Genomic DNA, 24419 nt, shown 5'->3' on the forward strand with positions numbered 1-24419 from the left:
TCCAGGGCTTGGCATTTACGACCCCCAGTGACCCCTCTTCTCTGTCTCCTTGTGCAGAAATGGAAGCTCCACTCACGGAGGCGCCGGGAGACGCTGAAGACATCCCCAGGATGTCACTGCCCACCAGGTAAGGAGCCCTATGCAGGGGTGACAAGGACAGGCACACATACCAGAGGCCCTCTCAGTGGCCAGACCACACTCTGTTCAGAGCATCGCTTTTCATTTGGAAGATGGGAGTGACAGTCTGTGATATTTGCCTTCCATGTTCCCATTGATTGGCCCCCGATCCCCATCCATCATTCATTTCCTTAGTCAAGCTTTCATTTATTCCTCAACTCTTCTAAGGGCCAGATACTGTGAACACCAGGCTGTGAGATCATACATGATAATGAAAATGGCGAACTGTGCAGTGTCGCACAGAGTTGAAAGAAGCCCCCGAGGACAGGGACCTGGCTCCTCTGATTTACCACTGTGCCACCTGCGCCCGATCGAATCAGTTCAAAAGTACTTATTCCCAAATGAATGAATTACCCCATGATTGAAAAACTTTGCCTGTCCCACCTAGATTGCTTAGGGGGCTGTGTGTTCACTATCTGGTGTCTAGGCTACACATGCACACACACACACACGCACCAGCAAGGTTGAGGTTGCTGGGTGATGTGCTGTGATCAAGCTAACCAATCTCATGTGGATTCCGAGTCGTGGTCCATGAAGACTTTTCCAGGTTGCCCACCATTGTTGTTAAGCTACAAGAACGACAGATGGGCAAGTTTCATTATCCGCATGAGTAGCTGGAATGGGCAGCACCCCTTTGGGGGTGAGGGAAGGAGCTCCAAACAAGGGTGTGTGAGGCAGGTAACACTTGCAAGGAACTGCAGAGGGTTCACCCTGCTCCAGGTCTCTGCTGGCTCAGAGTCTGGCCCCTAGATGCCCGCTGCAGCAGGACACTCTTGGGTGCTCTGGCGGGCCCTCCACTGGACACAGGGGCTGAGGAGCCGGCACTCAGTGTCCCCAAGCCAGGGAGGAGCGGCCAACAGATGCTGAGCTTGTGGGAAATGGAGTGACCGCATTTGCTGGCGGGTGAGTGGGCCGAGTCACAGCTGGGAGTCACAGTTCAGGTGGCACGGGAGCTGGTGAGACCGTGACGGGCTTCAGCTGGCCCCAGGCAGAAGAGGGTCATCTGGGTTAATTAAAAGGGTGGCCAGGAGCCCTGGGAAGCTCCTTCCCTCCCTTGGGGCCCCGGAGATTGAGCCCTGGGACCTGGGATAGCTTTTGGGAAGAGAATGCCAAGATTAATGAGATGAGATGAAGGTGAGGCTGTGTTGACGGGGCCTGGGCAGAGCAACTGTGTGCATCGGGGTTTCTGAGACACAGATTTCAGAGCACGGTGTCTGTCGTCCTCATAATTCCCAGTCAGCTGCGATTGTTCTTGCTGGAAGTACAGAAGGCTGGTGAAGGGCAGGAGATTTGGAGCCAGGGAACATAGAGGTTTGGATTCCAGCTCTGACATTTACCAGTTATGTGATCTTCAAGGGAGTTATTAACCTCTCTCTGCCCTGATGGTCTTGTCTGAGAAATGTGGGTAATACTCACCTTGCAGGCATGTGGTGGAGGTTCAGAGAGTTCCATGGAGAGTACTTAGCACTTTCCTGCTTCCTAGTTAGCAGCAGCAGCAGCAGCAGTTAGCACTACTAGTATTTTTTTTTCTGCTCAATTCCTCTAGTGTCGGAGGCACATTTACAGGCAGAAAGAGGCTTGGCTGTTTCCCTTCCCTGCCTGATAGGATGTCTCATATCCTGCCTGCCATCAAAGTGGGAACCTAACCAAGAGGGATCCATTCTGTGCTCGGGAGAGTCTGGCTCAGGTGGTCCTGGGAAGCTGGGAGCTAGGAAGGGATGCCACAGGAGGGAGAAAGAATCTAGAAGAGTGCTGCTTCAGCTCTTGGCTGGTAAGGAGAAAGCCGTGAAGCAGCATGAGTGGCTCAGGGATTCTGGGGGTGAGGAAGGGCCTATGCAGGTCCTTGTGGGAAGGGTCCCCAGCAGGGACTGATTTGGCCAGGAGATGGGAGGAGAGTGAGTAGGGACACCTGCAAGGGGTGTCCTGAGTGTTGGGAAAGTCCTTAGAGGGCAGTTTGGCCCAAAGTACAGATGAGAGCCAGGTTGGCAACACCAGGAGCATTTAAAGGCCCCAAACACTGACTCGATGGACATGAGTTTGAGTGAACTCCGGGAGTTGGTGATGGACAGGGAGGCCTGGCGTGCTGTGATTCATGGGGTCACAAAGAGTTGGACACGACTGAGCGACTGAACTGAACTGAAACTGAGGCAAAATCAGAAGGAGAGTAAGGTGTGCTCCCAGCTTTTTGGAGAGTCAGTAGAGAAGGATGTGAGGGCTGCATAGAGGTGTCTCAGACAGCAGAACTGCAGAATACAGTGCATCTCCTAGAACAGGCTGGGTCCCGCTCAGTCCCTGAACCTGTCCTGACCTGAGGCTTCCTGCCCCGTGGTAAAGGTATCTCCTCTGCACTCAAGCCTGGGCCACATGGCCAGCCTGTGCTGAGTAATACTAGTTACTGCCCCTGCCCCTCACTGGGCAGCCAGGCTGTGCCGGGCACAGTATTGAACACTTTACGTTGACAGATGACCTTCCCCAGAACACTGAAAGCTGGCACAATGGAGTTCTGGTATTCTGAAATGTCTGCAATTCCCATAGTGGAATTCCGCTGTCATCTTTGTACCAGAATCATGCATCTCCGACTCTTTCCTTAGGGTCAGAGTTTATGAAACACTTTATGAACCACTTTTAGTCTCCTGATACTTGCAGAAGACGACTTATGTAATTGTCAAGTGTCACATACAAGGCAAAACATTATTCACTTTTTTTTTTGCCAGTGTCTAATATTGTGCTCCACATGTAGTAAATGCTCAGTGAATATTCTATAAATTATTATCAGTTATCATTCCTGGATGATTCGATTCTTTCTGGTGTTCTCCATCTGACCTCGGGGCAGTTTCTGACAACTTCTCTGCTCTGAGACCACTTGGTGTCTTGCCTGATGCTGAAATCACTTGCTGTTAGGACACAACAAACAAGCACACACTCCTTCTGCCCACTATGGCCACAGGATTTGAAACCCCAGACCCGTGCCTGCCCTCAGTTTGCCTCTGTGGCCAGCCGGGCCGAGGCTGGAGCCCTGTGGTGGGTGTGTTCTTCCTTGTGGCAGCCTCGGGCCCCTGGGCGGCATCCAGAGAGGGCTTGGGACACACAATCGTGGGCAGAAAACCCACCTTTTTCCCTTCCTAGTCTGACCTCGCCAGCATCCTTCCAGGATCCTCCCTGTCCCAAAATAGCCATCTACTGCCTGAGATCTGGCCACATCCTGCTTCTGGGCTGCCGGTACTGTTTGCCCGGGGAGTGATGGGTCTGCAGCCTGGGACGGGATACCAGAGGTCGAGCCTTGTTAGAAAGGTCACAGTGGCCAGAAGTTCAGAGGAATAGGTGTGGGCCATCTGCAAAGCATATTGCCTGGTGGGACAGGAGGAGGGTCTCAGGAACAGATATAAAGGCCGTGGGACTTCCTGGGCCACTTGAGAAGAATACATAGCTCAGGCAAACTCCCCTTGCTCTGTCCCTGTTCTCAGTAACAAACTAGGAGCAGGACAATGTAGGCTCTAGTCAGCAAGGAAGCAGCTACTTGAGACCCGCCACACTGGGGCTGGGCGGGGCGGGCGACTGGTGGGACAGTCCGTGGTCACACACACACAGAGGGAGCTGTGACCAACTGAGCCTTTGGATCAGATCACTTCACAGGCTGGGCCTCATCTCTAAGGCTCAGAGTAGGTCAGAGTCACATGTTGACCACCAGACTGAGAGGTCTGCACTTTAAGAGCAGGGGCAAGTGGGTGATATGATCAGGTTTGGGCATTCACGCCATCACCAGCACTGGTCCAGGGGATGGATGGAGGAGAGAGAAGTTGCCTTCAGCCAGGAGGGTGGGAGGGGCCACGGCCATCCTGTGATTTAGGACTGCCAACAGAAGGTGTGCATGAAGTGTGGGGGCTCCCAGAGGAGCCTGGGGCTCTGGGAAGACTCCATTGAGGAGGTGGTGCTGGAAGGTGGTTGTAAAGAACAAGAAGCAGGTGGGGGCACATAGTTAGAGTACAAACTCAGCTGCCAACATAACTGAAGACACCCCCCCGACTCTCCCAGCAAATACAGAGATTTTAACGAGGCAGAGGAGGATGACTCTTCCCTAGCAGCCAGGGGATGGTGGTCCAGGCTGGAAGGCTCGCCCTCCCATCTTCATCTTGTGGCTTCTGTCTCTGGGCCCCTGGCACTGCTTTGTTCTCACCATCAAATGGCCACTGCGAAAGGGAAGGGACTCAGGGGAATATATGCCCAAACCCTTAAAGGCAAAACTTGGGGAAATAGTTAAAAATGCATCACTTCCCTTCATATCTCATTGGCCAACACTTAGCACATGGTTACCTTCTGGTCCAGGGGAGGCTGGGCAGTGTTTTATGCTGGGCGGCTGTGTGCCCAGACACAGATTTATTGTTATGGGAGAGTATGTCCTGGGGAAGCACCAATAGCCTGCACAGAGGGCATTCCAGGCTGAGTCACGACATGGACAAAGGCTCAAGGAGTGAGAAAAAGACGTGTCTGTTTAGAAATGGCAAGCAGTTGAGGGAAGCCAGAGCACAGAAGTAGTGATGGGAAACACAGGTGAAAAAAGACAACAGAGAGACAGGCTGAGGCATTCTGGCTCTCTCTGTTCAGTGGGAGGCAAACGACTGTCATCCTGAGGGTGGCAGTTGATTGGTAATGTCTGCCTGCAAGGCTGTGCTGAGTTAGATCCCAAGGCTACATCCAGGCCCAGCAGAAAGTGTGACGGTCATTTAATGACATCTGCCGTGGGTATAGGAGTGGTAGGCAGTGAGGCCTGTGTCCTGGCTTTGTTACCCACAGAGAGTAAGATGTAATGTCAGAGAAGGTTTGGGGAATGGTGATGTGACCTGATCCGATTCATATTCTGGAGCCCAAACTAGCAAGGATGTGGAAGGCAGAGAAACCCCTTCCAGGAACACAGTCTGTGATTCTGTGGACAGAACTTTATTTTCTCATGTGCTGCTACTTGTGTTGAGGTTGAAACTGCCTCTCGGGCTTGGTTATTTTCCATAGGTGCTGAGGGCTGACACCCACATGTCCTGAAGTCTTTCCTTTGTCTAGCCTGTCCTTGCCTGTCCTGGCACCAGATTTCACCTACAAGAGCCTCATGGTGTTTACAAGATCAGAGCCTATGACCAGCGCTTCTATCCCAAACTGAACTGCAGTAGAGCAGATCCATCATCTCCTGCCCATTTCTTTGCAGTTCTCCTTAGTACAGTTCAGTTCGATTCAGTTGCTCAGTCGTGACTGACTCTTTGCGACCCCATGAATCACAGCACACCAGGCTTCCCTGTCCATCACCAACTCCTTAGTTCAGACTTGGCTAACCCAGAAAAGGGAGAATTCAGACCAAAATATTCCTTACTGCCATTGGTGAAGAAAAGGGTTAAAGAGCTGATGGTTATTTTAGGGAGAACATTTAAACTAAAGAAATACTGTTGTCAGAAACCCTGCTTTACATGCCAATCATTGATGGTTAATTCTGAGTCATTTTGGCTATTCTTTAAAACACATCCCTAAGGACCAGTCTGGGAAGAGACCCCCCTGTTCAGTTCAGGCTCTCCCTTGTTCTGCTTTCACACGCTGTGTCAGCTTCGTTCTCCACCCCCGTCCCACCTCCTCCTCCTGACTCTGCAGGTTTGGCCTCCCACTCAGGCTCCAGCCCCTTGTGGCAACATCAATGCCCCCTTTCCCGCGCCCACCGCACTCCATCCGTGGCTGGGTTCTGTCCGTTCCAGTCCTCTGCTCAGAAAGTATTCATGGCCCCCTAGCACTTATAAGCACCCCCACTCCAGTGGTAAGTCCACATCATCTCTCTCGCCTAGTCTCTGATAGACCTCCCACCTGCTGTACTCCTTTTTGTTCAGTAAAATTGGGCTGTTCGCCTGCCCTGCCTGTGTACCAGTGTCTCACGCGTGTGTGTCTGCTCATGCTGCCTCTATAACTTTGTTCTCCATCTCTACCTGAGGAACTCTTCACCCCTCCAGACCCGCTACGGTATCCCCACAGTTCCTTCCATCTTTCTCTCCCACCCTAGTTCTGCTATTAAGTTACTATGTTAGCATATTGCCTGGTGTGTGCTCAATGCATAATCCAGGCAAAACCACCTACAGGGACAAGTCATTTGTCTTCCAATGAGAAGTGAAAACAGACCAAGATGTGTACACCTGTGAAGGCTTCTCCTTGGCCATGAGCGTCAGTGATTTGATTTAGATTCCGCAGATGCAATCCTCAGTGTGAGGCGCTTACACAGTGAGAGGAGCCTTTGTGGGTTTCCAGCCAGGGAAAACCTTCCCTGCCTATGAACACCACCAGGCAGCCACCTTGATATCTCCCCCTGGATGTGTTCCAGGCCACCCAGCCTCAAAAGGCACACAGCTGAAGCCAATGCCCTTTCCCCACACCCGGCCCTTTCCCAGCATTCCTGATCCTGGGGAATGGCGCCGTCAGCACCCCTAGGTCAGAACTTGGGCGCCAACCTGAACACTACCTTTTCCTTCCCATTCCCTAGATCACTGAGTCTCAGGTTGCCACCCTGCCAGTCCCTCCACCTCCACTACCATCATCATCAGTCTGCCGCCATCTCTCACCTGACTTGCTGCAATAGCCCCTGACAGGCCTCCTCCGATACCCTCTCACCCAGAGGGCAACACGTGCTGCGCTCGTGCTTAGTCACTCAGTCATGTCTGACTCTTTGTGACCCAAAGGACTGCAGCCTGCCAGGCTTCTCTGTCTGTGGGGATTCTCCAGGCAAGAATACTAGAGTGGGTTGCCATGCCCTCCTCCAGGGGATCTTCCCGACCCAGGGATCAAACCCGGGTCTTCCACATTGCAGGTGTATTCTTTATCACCTGAGCCACCAGGGAAGCCTGAAGTCAGCATGGTCTTTTTAAAACTTATTGCATCACCCTACAGCTTCCTTGGTAGCTCAGGTTCAATACCTGAACCCCTGGAGGTCAGGAAGATCCCCTGGAGAAGGAACACTCCAGTGTTCTTGCCTGGAGAATCCCATGGCCAGGGGAGCCTAGCAGGCTACAGTCCATGGGGCCGCAAAAGTTAGCGACTAAGCAACAACAAGGCTTTAACTAGGCTTTAACCTTCAGCGCTTTCTGTCCCTTCCAGTATAAAGGTCCAAACCCCTAATGTGACCTGCCCAGCCCCCAAGTCTTCCCTCCCGCCGGTCTTCCAGCCGGCTCCCTCGTGACACCCAGCTGCCACTCCTCTGGTGGCATTTGGATGGAGAGGCTGTAGATGAAGGGAGCTGCAGTCAAGCCAGCGCAGGGATGCTGTGCTTTAGCTATTAGACAACTAGTTCAATAAAGCCTGGATGCTGGGCTTCAGACAAAGGCACGTCCTGGAGACTTTGTGGCCCCTTTCAGCTCCAGCTTGTCCCAGAAGAGGGCTGGCTGTGGCCTTGGAAAGGGCACCTGGCCTCAAGGAAGCCCCCGGCCCTCACGGGAAGGGGAGGGTCAGGGAGCAGGCTTGGGATAGGCCGCTCGGCTGGGATCCAGGTGCTGCCGTCTGAGAAAACACTGTGCCCCCCAGCCGCTCCAGCCCCCTGGAAGCGCCTTCCCTCTCAAGGCCGTCAGCGGGAGGTTTAGAGCCGCCCAGGGAATTCTCTAAAGTTAATTTCTTCCCCATTTCCTCTCGAAAGCACTCCCAGACCCCCAGACCGCCTGGAGGATGCTGATAATGTGTTTCTTCTAGATGGGCTCTGATAACGCCCACCCGGGTGGTCGCGGAGATTTGTAGAGAAATAAAAATAAGGAAATGGGGGTTCTGGACAGGCAGTGTGCTGCGCCCCGAGGGGCCCTGGATTGGGAAAGGGTCCCAGACCCTGATGACTCTGAGCAGGCCACTGCCCTCTCTGAGCCTCAGTTTCCTCACTTGTGAAGAGAGTTGGACACCTGGGAAGAACAATTTAACTGTATCTGGTCAAGGGTAGAAAGCCACCCCCCTCTTGCCACACCCTAGAGAAACACTCACACATGCGTACGTACGAGAGGAAAAGAGGTCCACCTCGGCACTGTGTGCTACTGACCAAAGGGAAAGAAAGCCTAAATATTGCCGGTAGCAGAGTAGAAACTCGTTGTGGGGTATTGAATAATAGCACAGTTAAGTCCTGTACATACATTCGTCCTAAGAGCGCGTTCCTAAGTCCAGTTTGTTCGTAAGTGCAAAAAAGTTAGCTTAGGTACCCAACTAACACAATCGGCTATACAGTACTGTACTATAATAGCTTTATAATACTTTTCACACAAATGATACGTGAAAAACAAACACAAAAATAAAACATTTAAAATTTGTATAGTCCACTACCTTGAAAAGTATCATAGTGCAATACAATAGCTGGCATACAGGGGCTGGCATCAAGTGAACAGGCTGCCCGTGGGCCACATCAGCAAGGGGGCATTGGCCCACTGAGGGTAAACAGGGACCTCATTTTGTCCAGGATTAGGTAAGTGCCTGACAGAGGCATAAGCGTCACATTTGGAAAGTGAGAGAGTAGGAGCGATGCTTTTGAAGAGAGGAATCAGGAAAGGCTTCCTGGAAGAAGTGGCATGTGAGGCAGGCCTCGCAAGACCAGTGAGATGTCAGTAAATGAAAACCTGTATAAGAACATTGTGCGTGACAGAAACAGTGTAATAAAAGTGTAGAGACAGTTTTTCCCACTGTGGAAAGGGAGGAATAATCTAGAATGACTATAGCAAGCTCATGTGGAGGGATAGAGGAAGAGAAAAGGATGGGAAGTCGGGATGAGGGAGAGGGACTATGGAGGGAGTTGGATGACATGTTGAAGAATCCATGGTAGGTTTCTCAGAAAGGGTGTGACATGAGCCAGCTGAGCACAGCTGCAGGGGAGGAGAGTTAGTGTTGAGGAGCCAGGAAGAGGCAACACCAATCCTGCTAAGACATGGAACATCAGGTGGTACAGGCTGAGAGGTGGTGAGATTGCAGAGGTAAAATGGCAAGTGTAGGCTACTGGTTAGGTGTGGGCAAAGCAGGGGTTGAGGCCATGCCGAACTTGTGAGCCCGGGTAACCAATGACGATCCTGTCATGTATTTCTGTTAACAGATGGCGTTTTACCTCAAGCTTAGGACAGTATTGCTTATATTCCCACCAAGCATTTTGGGCTGTAGGGCTGCGGTTATCCCTAGTTCAATGATGAGGAGCCAGGCTCAGAGATGTTCAGAGACTGTCCAAGGTCTACAGCTAGAAGACAGAGTCTGAAGCTTCCAATGCCGGCCCATTTGCCCTCAGGGACAAGACAGAACAGAAGGGAGTAGGGTGGAGAGGAAAGAGGTAGGGTTCTATTTTGCTTTTTGGTTTTTTATTTTTTGGCCACTCCATGAAGCATATATCTTAGTTCCCTGAGCAGGGATTGAACCCGTACCCTCGGCAGTGGAAGCACAGAGTTTCAGCCACTGCCAGGGAAGTCCAGGGCTCTATTTTGGACGAGCTAGCCAGAGGTGGGGGGCTGGGGATGCAGGATGTTTCTGCAGAAGTGCTGGAGTCCTGGGAGGGCTCCTCCCTGGGGGTGGGGAGCTCTGATTCTGTGGCCTTACCTCTACCGGCAGACATCTGGCAGCTAAGGCCATTGCTCAGGGCAGAGAGGGCAAGGGTGCACCTTGCTGGAGACTTTGTGCCCTGGGAGTTGTCGCCTCTCCCAGAGTGAGCTCTGGCCTCATGTGTGCCAGGGACACAGGGGCTCCCTGCCCCCCACACAGTGGAGGGTCCTCCTCTGCCCACTCTGTCCTGGAGGACCCCGAGGGAAGCTTCCAATGCAGTGGTGCTGAAGGAATGCCAGTGCTGCTCTGCTGGAAAGGAGAAGTAAATGTGAAGGGCCGTGGTCCGCACAAGAGACTAGAAGGTCAAACACCCTGGACATGTGGATGCAGCCCTCAGCTCTTCCTAGAGCCACCCGGCCGCCACTCCCTGGCTGGTGCCCCCACTCCTTCTCAGCCCCGCCAGCCTCAGCTACTCCCCGGCAGATTCCTGTCCCCCGTCAGGGCAGCTTGGATGGTCTCTGACAGCAGCTGGTCTGACTGCCCGCTTCACACCTTGCGCACCTCACTTCATCCTCCCAGCCTCTCTCTGAGGTTAAGACTCTCACATGACCACGTTTCCAGATGAGGACTCTGAAGCTCAGAGCACATCTCCCAAGGATACAGGGCTAAGAAGTGGCAGGGTTGGGACCTGAAACAAACTGTCAGAAGTTATGTCCTGATGGACTTCCTCCAGCCATGGGAGTGAGTACTTCCTGGGAGCCAACTGAGGACTTGGCAATGGCCATAATTCTTGTCCAGGGAAGTAGTATTGGATAAGGCTGGGGGACATAAATTAATAATGATAGCAACAACGTGTGTCAAGGGCTTACTCTGTGCCAGGCACTGGGATAAGCTCTTTATCACATTATCTCATTTAATCCTCATAATTACTTTACGTGGCAGTTCCTATTATCTCCGCTTTACAAATGAGAAGACTGAGGCCCAAAGAGGTTATGTCATGTGACCAAGGTCACAGAACTAGCATGTGCTGGAGAACTATTTTAACCTAAGAAGTTTGGGTCTTCCCGAGTGGCCCAGTGGTTAATAATCCACCTTCCAGTGCAGGGTTGCAGCTTTGATCCCTGGTTGGGGAGCTAAGATACTGCAAAAAAGCAGAAGCAGTGTTATAGAAAACTCAGTCAAGACTTTTAAAATGCTCCACATCAAAATATATATATATCTTTTTTTCTTTTTTAACATAAATTTATTTATTTTAATTGGTGGTTAATTACTTTACAATATTGTATTGGTTTTGCCATACACTGACATGAATCCGCCATGGGTGTACATGTGTTCCCCATCCTGAACCCCCCTCCCGCCATATATACATATATCTTAAAAAGCCTGACTCCAGACAAACCAGAGCAGCGTCAGAAAGCAGACCTGCTCTGCCTCCCTCTGTCTCTGTCGCTTTCACTCAGTCACTCAACAAACTGATGCCATGGCCTGTCCTCAGGAGGCTCAGAGGAGCTCGGGTGAAGGGAGTCCAGGTAAAGGGAAGAGCAGGTAAAGCGGCGGCTACTGCAGAGTCCGAGGGCTCCAGTAGGGGTGGGCCTACTGGAGATAGTGGCAGATGGGTCCCCTGCGTGGAGCAGTCCAACTGCAGTCCTGGGGCCACCTCTGTGAGGCGGGCCACAAGCAAAGCAGAGACCAACAGTGTTGACGATGGCCTGCACAGCAGGCGTTTGTCCTAAGTCACTAAGTCATTTGTCCCAGGCCGCCCTGGGCTCCTTGGTGAGGAGAAGGAGAGGCCCCCAGATCCGCCTGAGGGGGTGAGGCAGAGGTTGTTGGGTCAGGCAGAGGAGGGAAGGAGAAAAGTATCCCCAAAGAGTCTGACCCTCCGGTAGCTGAGTGGCAGCAAGACTGCCCTGGGCCTGCCTGCTCATTCTTTCCAGCTCACTTCACCAACTCCTTGCAGCTGCGCCCCCAGCCTTTGCCATCCGCGTGTGTATGGCAGACATGGCAGGCAAGGCAAGGGGGACTGTCCCCAGGGGGCAGAGGTGCAGTGAGAGGAGCTGGGTCCAGTGCCTGTGTCACCACATTCCTTGGCGCGTGGACACCTCTGCCCAGTGGAGACCCTGAGCGGGGGAGTTTGTGGGGATCAGGCACCAGCAGGGGCTCCAGCAGAGGGGTCTGCCACTTCAGCTAGCCCAAGTAGGGGAGGAAATGCGTGAACCCTGGCGTGGAGACGCAAGAGCGCACCCAGCAGGTGCGGGTGGCTAAGTGGATGCCAGCTCCCCACATAGCTACGGGCTCTGTCACAGGGTAGCCAGGCACATGGTCAGTGAGGCCTGGGCCTCTGGGGGCAGCATGGACAGGGCAGGGGGCAGTGGGTTCCTGGCATGTTGGTCTGGAGGGGGCTCCCCTGGCCATACCTCCAGACTCCCTCCTGGACACCTAGGGGTGCCCTAAGGCTTTGGGGCCCAGAATGTCCCCTTCATCGCCCTTCAGACTTAAAAGCTGGTGTCAGCCTTCCTGGAATGAGACTTCCCTCTCCCTCAGGTGCTCACAAGTCTGCACACTGTGGCCGCAGGGACATTCCTGTGGCTTCGCCCATTCAGCGCACCAGCGTTGGTTCTGACTGGCGGGTCTCCATGTGGCTCTAGTTCCCAGTGCCTGACTGCATCACCCCCTGCTCTGCTCTTTGCTGAGTGGAACTTGGAGGTGTTGACAGGAGCATGATGTTCTGTTTTTACCTCGGGGAGTGGGGATGAGGAAGGGGCAGATGACTCACTGGACTGAATGTACACTGACTCTGGGAAACAACACTGGCAGTTCACAGAGATATTTTTTAAAAATCTATATCATGTTATTCTTTTGAAGTCACGTGCTCTTGCTTTGGAAAGTCTGTTCAACTCTAGAAGAATCTGGCTCCCAACTCTTACAATTATAATCCTGGCTTCTGTCAAGTGCTCCCCAGCTTAGCTGAGGAAGGAGCAGGAAGGCAAGCTGTGCATTCAGAGAGGAGCATGAGGAGCCTTTAAGCTGTGGGGAGAGATCAGCCTTAACCCTGGATCCTGACCGGGTGCAGAGGGATGGAAGGGGCCACGTCTCCTCCTTACCGCGGCCAGATCCAGACCGCGACACCAAATGGACATCAGAGGCCACCTTGAGGGGGAGGCAGGGGCCAACCCTTTCTCTGAAGGGAAGCTTCCCAGCAATTCAAACTTTGTGTGCACGCTCAGTCATGAGCACTCTGTGCAACCCCATGGACTCTAGCCCAGCAAGTTCCTCTGTCCATGGGATTATCTCAGCAAGAATACTGGAGTGGGTTGCCATGCCATCCTCCAGGGGATCTTTCCAACCCAGGGGTCGAACCTGTGTCTCTTGCAGCTCCTGCACTGCAGGCAAGTCCTTTACCACGGAGCCACCTGGGAAGCCCAAATCCAAATGTTACCTGTCACATAAACACAGAAGCAGAGCCCCGCAGGTGGGATTTGGGTGTCCCACTGGTGACCCCTCCAGATACCTGGATGCTCTAGAAGCAGGATACAGAATACATCACTGTCCTCCAATCTGCTTATTTTTATAATTGGGAAAAATAAGGCCCTACGAGGAAAGAAGGAACTTGCCTCAACCTGCACAGTTAGATGGGCATGGCCAGCTTCTCAGTGTCTTGTCCTCCAAAGGAGTCTCCAGAGGCACTCCTGGGGCCACAGGAAGGGTGGACTTTTACAGAAACCGAGACAAGGCAGAGGAATGTAAAATAGCCCAGTGGCCAGTGTTGGCCAACACTGGGATGCATCCTGAGGCCAGGAGCTCCCACCAAGATGGGCATCTAGTTCCGGATTCATCTGTCCATTTGACAGCCTGTCCTTCCTGCCAGAATAAACGATGATGTCATGTCCCTAAAGCTGATTGGCCCCTGAAGCCACCACCCCCCGCACGATTATTTCCAGGGATGAAGTCAGGTCTAGTCTTCTCAACTCCTCCCCTGGGCGTGTCTCACTTACCCTTCTTGCTTCTGTGGTGGGTGGTAAGTCCTTTGAGAGTTAGACTTCGGCCTTGACTCACATCTCCATCCTGTCTGCCCAGGCCCTGTAGGGTGGACACCTAAGGCAGTAGGATCATGTTTCTGTAGAACAACAGACTCAAAGATGCTGAAGAAAGAAAGAAGGAAGATACAGAGAAGGAATGTTATTTTTATTGTCCAAAGGAAGCTCAGGCTTGGGGCCCATTTCTGATGTTCATTCTAACAGCTGTAATAGGGCTAGCTGCTACTCACAGCATTTGCCCACCATAACATCCCCTGTGATGTAAATCACTCTCTTAGTCTTGGGAAGCTCCAAGGTCCCCCAGCCCTTCTCTATTCCTACATGATCTGGTCTTTGTCATCCACTAGCACAGGAGACCAGGGCCCTGTGGACTGGCTACTCTTAGGCACTCCACCCACTAAGTCCTGGGCAGGCAGGGTGTGTTCCTACTCCAGGGCATCCAATCAGCCCCTTCCTCATGTTGCAAGGGCCACATGTCTTGCTCTTGTCCCTCCCTGACTTGTGTCAGAGCTGAACAGGCCAACACAGGTTTCAGTTTGAACTTTGGCTTTACAGACAGAGTCTAAAACACAGAACAAGAGGCTTCTTCAGCCGTGTGTGGAGGCATCTGGCAGGATTGTCTGCGGGCTGAGTTCCAGGATTTGACTGTGTTACAATGGGCAAGTGACTTAACCTCTCTGAGCCTCAGCTTTCTCATCTGTAAAATGGGGATAATGACACCATCTATCTCATTGTACTCTTGTGGGCACTAAGGAGATGTAGGTAAATCTCTTGGCACAGTGACTGGCACAGGGGGGTGCCTACTACATGCTGCTCTTGAGCTCTCCTGAAGTCACCTGGGACTCTTTTGACTCCCCACATTGCCTCTCCTCCTCAGTTTCTGAAACACCACTTCCCTGAGACCAGTCCTTCCAAAAGAATATGTTTGAACATCTGTCTGTTAGCCGCAGCAAATACAGAAATCTCCACTGAGGCCCTGCTATATGCGGAGCACCAGGCACTTCAGTTCAGTTCAGTCCAGTTCAGTCCAGTTCAGTCCAGTTCAGTCGCTCAGTCGTGTCCGACTCTGCGACCCCATGAATCACAGCACGCCAGGCCTCCCTGTCCATCACCAACTCCCAGAGTTCACTCAAACTCATGTCCATCGAGTCGGTGATGCCATCCAGCCATCTCATTCTCTGTCGTCCCCTTCTCCTCCCGCCCCCAATCCCTCCCAGCATCAGAGTCTTTTCCAGTGAGTCAACTCGTCGCATGAGGTGGCCAAAGGATTGGAGTTTCAGCTTTAGCATCAGTCCTTCCAATGAACACCCAGGATTGATCTCCTTTAGAATGGACTGGTTTGGTCTCCTTGCAGTCCAAGGGACTCTCAAGAGTCTTCTCCAACACCACAGTTTAAAAGCATCAATTCTTCAGCCATCAGCCTTCTTCACAGTCCAACTTTCACATCCATACATGACCACGGGAAAAACCATACTAGATGGACCTTGGTTGGCAAAGTAGTGTCTCTGCTTTTTAATATGCTATCTAGGTTGGTCATAACTTTCCTTCCAAGGAGTGAGGCACTTAGGTAGATACAGCCTTCATAAAGGCTTCAGGTCTGCACCGAGTCCTAGCTGCTGTAATGATGTGGGCCTGGCTCCCTGGTTCTCATCCTGCATCTGTGAAATGGGGCTGTGGCAGTCTCGCTGCATCTCTCAGGGACTTCCTGTGTATGCAGCTCCTTTGAAAGCTCTAAAACGAATTGCCATTTGCTGCAAACGTACCAGTTGTTCTTTTGTAATTTACACAAAGATGAAGAAGACGTTCCTTATCCCTGCCTTCTAGAAGTTCCTCTCCTGATTGGGACCTGAGCAGTACCCACAGGAAACACTTCACTATTTATATGCTGTGGTGTGTACATGCCAGCTGTGGCATTTAGAGAGTGTGGTGAGCTTAGAAGCCTCTCCCGGGCAGGTGACCCCTTCACTTGTTCATTTTCAGGGGCAGATACTGTGCTAGACTCTAGGGGCATAAAGGTCAAATTAACTGACCAGCCTTGCCCTCCTGGGGCTTCCAGTCTAGTAGAGAATGTCAGCATATAAAGAAATAAATGAGAGTGCTCCCCTGCTGGTCCAGTGGTTGAGACTCTGCCCTTCCAATGCAGAGAGTGCAGGTTTGATCCCTGGTTGGGGAACTAAGATCCCACATGCCTTAAGATACAGCCAAAGAAACTCTTTATATTTTTTTAAAGAAATAAATGAGAAAAAACAATCCATGGATCATTACGATGAAAATGAATCAAAAGCGTGTATTGTATGGAGCCTGGTAGTGGTGGATCAGTGGCGTCTGTGTTTGATGGTGGCCAGGGAAGGTTTCCATGAGAAGGCGGCATATGAACTGACAAAAGAGACCCAGTCTTGTGAAGAGTTAACATGATTCAGAACTTGAGAACTGCTTAGACTAACCTGGCATAGAACAGAGCACCATCAAAGTGTCTATTAAATTAATTGGGCTTCCCTGGTGGCTCATATGGTAAAGAATCTGCCTGTAAGGCAGGAGAGCCAGGTTAGAACCCTGGATCAGGAAGATCCCCAATTGATTGATTAATTAGTTCAGAGGATGCGGTGTGAGCATTCCAGTCAGTAGGAATAGCATGTGCAAAGGCCCTGAGGTAAAAACGAGCTCAGTGTCTGAAGAAGAGAAAGGTTGGAGCCACCTGGTGGAGCGAGTGAAAAGGAGAGAGGTCATGCCTCCAGAAGGGCACAGCTCTGGCCTGCGGCGTTTGTAAATTTCATCATTGATGAACAGAAAGTTTTGAAAGGGGAGCCACACACTTCATGTAGAATTCACATTCCTCTTGGCTCTGGTAGGGACTGGATTACAGCAGAGGTAGGGAGAGAAGAGCCTACTGTGGGTGTCCGGGTGAGAGGCGGTGGTAACAGAGGGTACAGGAAAAGAGAGGCCTGGGCTGTGTTTTGTAGGTGACATTGGCAGGCCTTGCTGCTGGGCTGTCTGCACTGAAGCAGGGCAGGACTCACAGCTTTCCAGCTGGAGCATTGGGTTGTGCTGGGCATGGGGCTGGAGCATGGCTGAAGCCCTAAGTGCCGGGCTCTTGGAGGCACGGCAGCAGACCTGGAAGAAGAGACTGGAGGGACAGTCAGCGGCGTTGAAGGCGCCGGCTACTTAAGGATCTTATCATTTACACACCCCCAGCTGTGGCATCTGTTGACTGGAGTGGGGAGTTGGTTGAATGGCCTGGTTTCACTTCCAGCTCATCAGTTCATGCCCGGGTTTATCAGGTGCAGAGAGGAGCCTGGGTTTGGGAGGAGGGAGAGACGGGCCTGTCTGTACAGTTGTGGAACACAGCTTGCTGGCTGGTGTGATGCAAAGGGCCCCCAGAGTAAAGATGTCCTGAGTTCCCCTTCCCACCATACGGCTCCCGGCGCACTTCCTTCTCCACTGACTCCCGCCTGGCTAGGATGAGGGGCCCCCTTTGAAACTTGAGCGAGGTAAATTTAGGACAAATTCAGAAAGTCCTGCTTCTCACAGTAACTCGGAAAATCAGGGACCGGTTACCCCTCGAGGTGCTCCAGGCTGGGAATGTCACAGGATCCCAAAGGGATCCAGGGGAAAGGACAAAATACAGAGCCCTAAATGGCTCTGGAGAGGAAACCTGGGATCTGAGTGACCTTTAAGTTGACGTCACGGAGGGAAATCAGTCCCGCGAGGCTCGGGCTGGCAATGGAGTCAGGAATCTTCTTAATCTAGCTCCCAACCCTCGGGGCCCCAGAGCTGGAGGGACCCCACACTCTGCCCTGCTCAGTCCTCTCCTTTTACCCAGGAGGACAGTCCTCTGTCATCCCTGCCAGAAACCCCACAGTGGCACCAGTGCCTTCATGTCAGAGTCCAACTTGGCCCCATCTGGTTCCATCTCTCCCCGCTGCCCCCCTGCCCACCTTGCAGTCTCATGAGGGCTCTCTCTGCATCCCTTCCTCTGCCCTCTGCTGAGAACACTCTTTCTTCATCTTTGCCTGTTAACTCGCTCTTACCCTTCAGATTGGACCTTAGTTGTAATTCTGATCCAGGGAGTCCTCCCTGGTTCCCAGCCCCTCTCCCACGAAATGCCTCTGCTAAAAGCTTTCTCACAGCCTGCTGGTCTTCCAAGCATACCCTTATCCCACTGTATCATCATGGCTTTTTTAAATGTCTGTCTCCTCTCTGCATAGCCAGCTCTATGGCCCTTCCCAGCACCTGGCATGGAGTACATACTCTACAAACCATCATTTAAGGTATCAAGCCCGGAGAATGGAATTGCCTCGCGCACAATCACAGTATTTGTTAATTCATTCACGCGTGCATTCAACTGGTGTCACAGAGCACCTGTTCCAGCTAGGACCTAGCAAGGTGCTGGGGACCCCAGGGTGTGCAAAGCAAGTCCCAGAACTTACAGTCTAGTGAGGGAAGCACCTCCATCAATCCCACTAGCAGATGTACAATTGCAGGGGTGACCACTCCTACCAGAGTACAGGCTTCTATGACCAACTGGAAAGAGTTCTAAGGGTAAGAAGGTCCAGGAAGGTTCCCCTGAGGAAGTGACCCTTGAGGAATAGAAATTAACCAAGCAAAGAGGGGAGGGAGAATGTTTCACTCCAGGCAAGGGAACCAGCGTGTGCAAGGATCCTGAGGTGGGGGGGAGGGGGGCAGGAATGAGGAACAGGAAGAGCCATGTGGCTAGAGCAGGGAGCTTGTGGGGAGAGAATGACATGAAACGAGGTTTGTATTAAGGTTTTTGCCTTTGTCTTGAGAGCAATAGGGAGCCACAGAAGGGTATTGAGCAGAGCTGTGACCTAACCATACTGATACTTTGAAAAGTTCAGACTGACTTCTGTACAGAGCAGGGACAAGAACCCGGTGTTCTCACACCCAGACCCTGCGTTACATCTGTATTCTGTACACCTGCCCCCTGAGGTCACCGCATCTCTAAGGATTCTCTCGCTGACTCCCCCACCTCCTGAGCACTCATCTGCCCATGCTCCTTTGGGCACTAGCATTATCCCTGCGCCGAGCGCTGGCCCCACAGTCTCTACACACTTGTCTTCAGCAGCCACAGCAGGCAGAGGGTACCCAGATGCTGGGGGTTCAGACAAAGCCCAGTGATTGGCCAGCGGCATTTACACCAGAGCAGTGGCCCTAACAGGCCCCAGGTCTGCGAACGTTGGAAGTCAGTGCCAGATACAATCTAGGTTAAATCTTCCCCGTTGCCTGGGCTGCAGAAACGCAGTGAGAGTAAACTGTTTATATTCTCCAGCTGCAGAGCCTGGGACCAAAGGCCTCCTGCAAAGAAATTGTGGCTCGTAGGATGTGGGAGGATGTGGGATCATCTCCTCCAGCACTCACTGTCACAGCAAGAGAGGAGGGCCCCGGGAAAACCCTGGGTCTCACACAGGGCAGTCATGCTGCACAAACCGTCGGGGATTCAACTGGTGGTCACGGAGGTCACCAGCCTGCACTGGGGCTCGTGTGATGATGCTAAACTCCTCCCCATCACACCCGCAACCTGGGGTTGAGAAAAGGAAATGGAGTTAAAGCCTGGTGGCTCAAAGCATGGGTTTGGGGCTAGACAACCCCAGTTACAAGTCTTGCCTTTATCCCTCCTTGCCTTTGTCACTTGGGCAAGTTTCATAATCCCTTCAGTCTGTCTTCATTTAAACTGAAATGTCGATTATGACTGCCAGTAGCCACATGTTATTTGTTGTTCAGTCAATCAGTTGTGTCTGACTCTTAGGGACCCCATGGACTGCCAGACTTCCCTGTTTTCCACTGTCTCCCTGAGTTTGCTCAAACTTAAGTCCATAGAGTCGGTGATGCCATTCAGCCATCTCATCCTCTGTCAGCTCCTTCTCCTCCTGCCTTCAATCTTTCCCAGCATCGGGGTCTTTTCCAATGAGTCAGTTCTTCATATCAAGTGGCCAAAGTATTGGAGTTTCAGCTTCAGCATCAGTCCTTCCAGTGAATATTCAGGACTTATTTCCTTTAGGATTGACTGGTTTGATCTCCTCGCAGTCCAAGGGACTCTTGAGAGTCTTCTCCAACACCATAGCTCGAAAGCATCAATTCTTTGGCACTCAACTTTCTTTACGGTCCAACTCTCACATCTATACATGACTTCTGGAAAAACCATGGCTTTGACTATATGGACCTTTGTCAGCAAAGTAATGTCTCTGCTTTTTAATATGCTGTCTAGGTTTGTCATAACTTTTCTTCCAATTACACTTCAATTAATTAAAATTAAATAAAGTTTAAAATCCATCTCCTAGGTCCAACCGTATTTCAAGTGCTTATGTGGCGACTGTGTTCACAGCACAGATATAGATCATTTCCATCATTGCAGAATGCCCTGTTGGACAGCTTTGATCTATAAAATGAGGATGATGAGGAGACTTATCCTGTGGATTCTGATGAGGATTAAATGAAATAATGAGTGTCGAGCAACCTGACACAGCACCTCAGGCAGAGTAAATGTCAACCAGTGTTTACCGTGATGGTGAAGGTGGAGACAGGGGTGGTGACAGTCTGTTCATTTCCATGTACTTTCTCACCATCCTTCTGCAACTACCAGAGAGGAGCTGCCATCCAATAAAAAGGTATTAGAGTTCACTCTAGTACCTAGCATCGAGAAACCTGGGTTTATTTATCAGTAACGGGGTGCTGATCCTTTGCTCTGGGCCAGGCTGTGTGACTGGTTTTCAGTAGGTCACAGACTGGAACAAGAAATGGTCTTCATCTTCCAGGAGTTGCTGTTGTTGTGTGTTAGTCACTCAGTCATGTCTGACTCTTCGTGACCCCATGTAGCCTGCCAGGCTTCTCTGTCCATGGGATTTTCTAGGCAAGAACACTGGAGTGGGTAGCCATTTCCCTCTCCGGGGGGTCTGCCCGACCCAGGGGTTGAACCTGAGTCTCCTACATTGCAGGCCGATTCTTTACTGTATGAGACACTAGGTAAGCCCCGTCCTCCAGGAGAGATGCCCACAAATGCAGTGTAGAATGTACAATGAGCCCAGAAGCAAAAAAGGGGGGCTAGCAAACCCTGAGGGGGTCGTTGGATCTCAGTCTTAAAGGAGATGTAGGGCTTGATTTGGGGAGGGGAAGAGCCCAGGCCAGGAGCAGCACATGCTAACCCATGGGGTATGAAAAGCTGTGTGTGCAGTGGAAATGATGGACAACTCAGCATGGCTGGTGCAGAGGGCATGGGTCACAGGCCCTGTGCTCAAATGCCAAAGACTCTGGAGTTGTGGGGTCGGTGATCCGAGGGAAGCTTGGAACTGTGTCCCGCCTGCCTGGGCCTCACTTCTGTTTCAAGCTCATCTCCTTCTCTACCTGGAGTTACTGGGTCCAGAATGACATTCCCCACTTTCTTCTTGAACCAGTTCATTTCATTTCATTTCAAGCCTCGGGGAGAAGCAAATCTCACCCCTGACTACCAAGACCAGAAACTTGATCATCATCACTGCTCCCACCCTGTCCCTCACCCACTCCAACACCTCCTGGCCCCCGGGCCACCAGGCATCATGACCGACACTTGGGACTCAGCCTCCTTGGCATTCCCCATTGTCTGCCCCCACCCCACCCCATGCGGGGAGGACTTACTCCCCCATTAGTCCTCCTCCAGATCCTTGCGAAGCCTGCTACCAAATGCCTCTCCTCCATTCTGGTCCCTTCCCCCTCCTCTCCACCTCACAGGAGTTTCTCAAAACTGCAAACCCAATCAGCACCTCCATTGCTGAAGACATTAAACCCCGCTGGGATGCTCCCAAGATTTTGCTTCTTGCTCAGCCTGGTCTTTTTCTACATTCCAGCCACACTAACCAAGGCATTCCCCAACCTGCAAGCCTCCTGCACCCCTTCCTCTCCCTCAGCCTTGCCCATCCTCCCCAGCAGGAATCAGCTTCAGGCCACTTAGTCTGGAAAACTTTTTCTGCTTCCTGCACCCACTTCCTTTCTCAGTGTTACCCCTGCTCCTTCCATTTCAGCCTTCCTCCACGTTGACTCTGACATCCACTTGCACAATTATCACTCACTCTGCTTCAATATGTAGATAGGAGCCCACACCAGACCTACAGCATCAGGATATCTGAGGGTTTAGATAGGCATTCCAGGTCATCCTTCTGTCCACTGACTTCTGAACACCTCTGCTCTCTATACTAGGGGTCCCCAACCTCTGGGCCATGGACCAATACCTGCTGTCAGTTCAGTGGCAGCATTAGATTAGAAATAAAGTGCACAATAAGTTTAACGTTCCTGAATCATCCCCAAACAATCTCCCTACTTCAAGTCTCTGGAAGAACTGTCTTCCATGAAATTGGTCCCTGGTACCAAAAGGGTTTGGGACTGTGGCTCTGTAAGTGTCCTTTGGCATGCTGTTTTGTTCTCCTCTCTTTCCGCTGCTGGACCGCACGTTCCTGGGGACAGGAGCTAAACCAGGGAGAGGAACGGAGCCTTGCTATCTGTTTCCCCATCCCCGCCACAGGACCTGGCCCAGAGCCCATGCCCAGTCGGTTCTGAATGAACCATTCCTAGACGTGGCATGCTTCCCATACCCTCCTCCTTCCAGCTCGTGCCGGAAATAACCTTTTATGAAGGCTTTTGTGAGTGGCTTGTGATCTCTCTGGGAGGCCGTGCAGGTTTCCTTTGGTTACAGTGGAACTGAGATGAAGGGTGGTCCAGCCCTTGATGACAAGGGGCTGGGGGTGGCCCCAGGACAAGGAGCCTGATAAGGTGGGGGTCTGGTCATGTTCGAAGGGGGTTGGGGAAGAGTGTCCTGGTTCCTAATCAACAGGAAGGGCCTTCTTCCTCCAGGATCACTTTTCAGCCCAGCTGCTTGGACATAACCTGAGCTGGGGTTGGGGCTGTGGGGGAGGGGCAATGACAGACAGGCGGATGGGAAGGCCAGCGTCTGGACAGACAGCGCGTGGCCCTGCAAGCCTGCCCAACTCCCACACACCCCCAGTTGCTGGGGAAAAGCCTGTCCAGGGAGAAGGCTCAGCCGGTCAGCACAACACGCTCCCCTCCCCCAGCCCTCTCCTCCCCTCCTTCTGCTCTCTCCAACCTCAGGGACATTCAATCCTTCCTTTGATGGACAGCCAAAAAAAGACTTCTTCCACATCCTAAATTTGTTAGCACCAGCTAATCATCTTAACCTTCCTCCCTCCTGCGCTCCCAACAGGCGCCTCCTTAAAGACACAGGGTGCTTTTTCTGAATCTCAGCAAGGAGCCCCAGGAGGGACCAAATTCCCCACCCCCACCCCCCAGATGTCCCTCTTCCGTGTAGTGGCTGCTGGTAAGAGCGGGTGTGCAGTCATTTGGGGTGGGGGCAGTGGCTGCAGCTCTGCTGCCTGGGGCTTCTCAGCGGGAGCTGCTGGTCTCCTTAGGGAAGCCCCTCCCACAGGGAGCTACCCTACGGCTGAAGCCAGGCAAATCCCAGGCGAGCGGATGAATTCTCTTGCTCAGACACTCCTCCTCACCCCTCTCCTATTTTCTCCACTCTCTCTCCACCCTATGTCCTAGCCTCTCCCTCCTCCTTTTAACAACTGCTGCTGCTGATAAGTCGCTTCAGTCGTGTCCGACTCTGTGTGACCCCATAGACGGCAGCCCACCAGGCTCCCCCATCTCCTATATGCCAAACAGTGTACAATGACCCATGCATGGGGCTTGACTCCAGCTCCTCTAGAACTCCAGGAAGTGGATGGTCTTATCCCCATTTTACAGATGAGAAAACTAAGGCTCAGAGAGGTGGAGGAATGTATGTGTATGAAATCATCCCATGAGAGTCAGGGCTGGAGACTGGACCCAGGCCTGACTCGAGAGCTGTGCTGTGGACCATCCTGTCTCCAAACACACACGTCTGCACTGCTCACACATGCACGCGCCTCAGGTTAAAGTGGCCTCGCCCAGGACCAGGCACACAGTAGGTCCCCAACACACAAGTGCCCCTTCCTCCATCCTGTGCCCATGCCTCCCTCTCTTTCCTTCTCTCCCTGCTTACAACCCAGGTGAGAAGAGCCAGGACAGCAGAGAATGTGGCTCCAACCTCATCCTGGCCCTAAGCCTCCCAATAAATAATGGGTCTGTGTATAAGCCTCTGGCTCTGCAGCATCTCAGCTCTGGAGGACAGGCGTTTGCAGGCAGGGGATTAGGAGCCCTGGGAGGGAGGGATGGGTGCTCCAGCCAAGGCGGGGGAGAGGCCCCGAATCACTCTCCACCCTCCCTATCTGTGACCTGTAAAAGCGACCAGGCAGGCCCCACAAAACTAGCCAAGAACTTAAAGATAAGTTCAAAGTCCTCAGTGGGGGTGGGGGTGGGGGTAGGGGTAGGGGTTGTTGCTGGGGAGGGGGTCCTCCCCCTACAGGGGCTGCATCCTGACCCGCAAGAATGGGAGTGCCTTTTGAGCACCAGTGTGTTTGGAACTCAGACGAGAAGCACAGCCCTTCTAATCCCCTGGCTCCACCCTCTTTCCCCTTCCTAGCCTGTCTGGGTTCTAAGAGTGGGATTGTCTAGACCCAATGGATTCTAGGATCATTTGCTCAAATTCTGTAAGTCAGACGGTGAGGAAGCCCTTGGGAACAGCTGAAGCAAGGGGCTCTGCGGGAGGGGCAGGACAAATGCAGAGGTTGCCAGGAAGATGGTTGGATGGCAAAAGAGCATCACAAGGCCGTGCAGCTGAGGCTGCTG

General features: G+C 52.2%; 1 protein-coding gene across 7 annotated transcripts in view; it reads left to right on the forward strand.

Moving 5' to 3' along the window:
• The window catches only part of COL13A1 (collagen type XIII alpha 1 chain), a 148347-nt gene that overhangs the window by 19171 nt on the left and 104757 nt on the right, over nucleotides 1–24419 (forward strand). For all 7 annotated transcript variants that reach the window (XM_055425561.2, XM_055425562.2, XM_055425567.2 and 4 more), the window contains exon 2: nucleotides 58–127. In XM_055425561.2, coding sequence (XP_055281536.2) covers nucleotides 60–127 — 68 coding nt within the window. In that variant the 5' untranslated portion in view covers nucleotides 58–59. The remainder of the gene's footprint in view (nucleotides 1–57; nucleotides 128–24419) is intronic.

This window comes from Moschus berezovskii, chromosome 12 (genome assembly GCF_049115385.1).
Source record: "Moschus berezovskii isolate FMDL1 chromosome 12, NW_MosBer_1.0, whole genome shotgun sequence".
In the NCBI taxonomy this organism is placed as follows: domain Eukaryota; kingdom Metazoa; phylum Chordata; class Mammalia; order Artiodactyla; family Moschidae; genus Moschus; species Moschus berezovskii.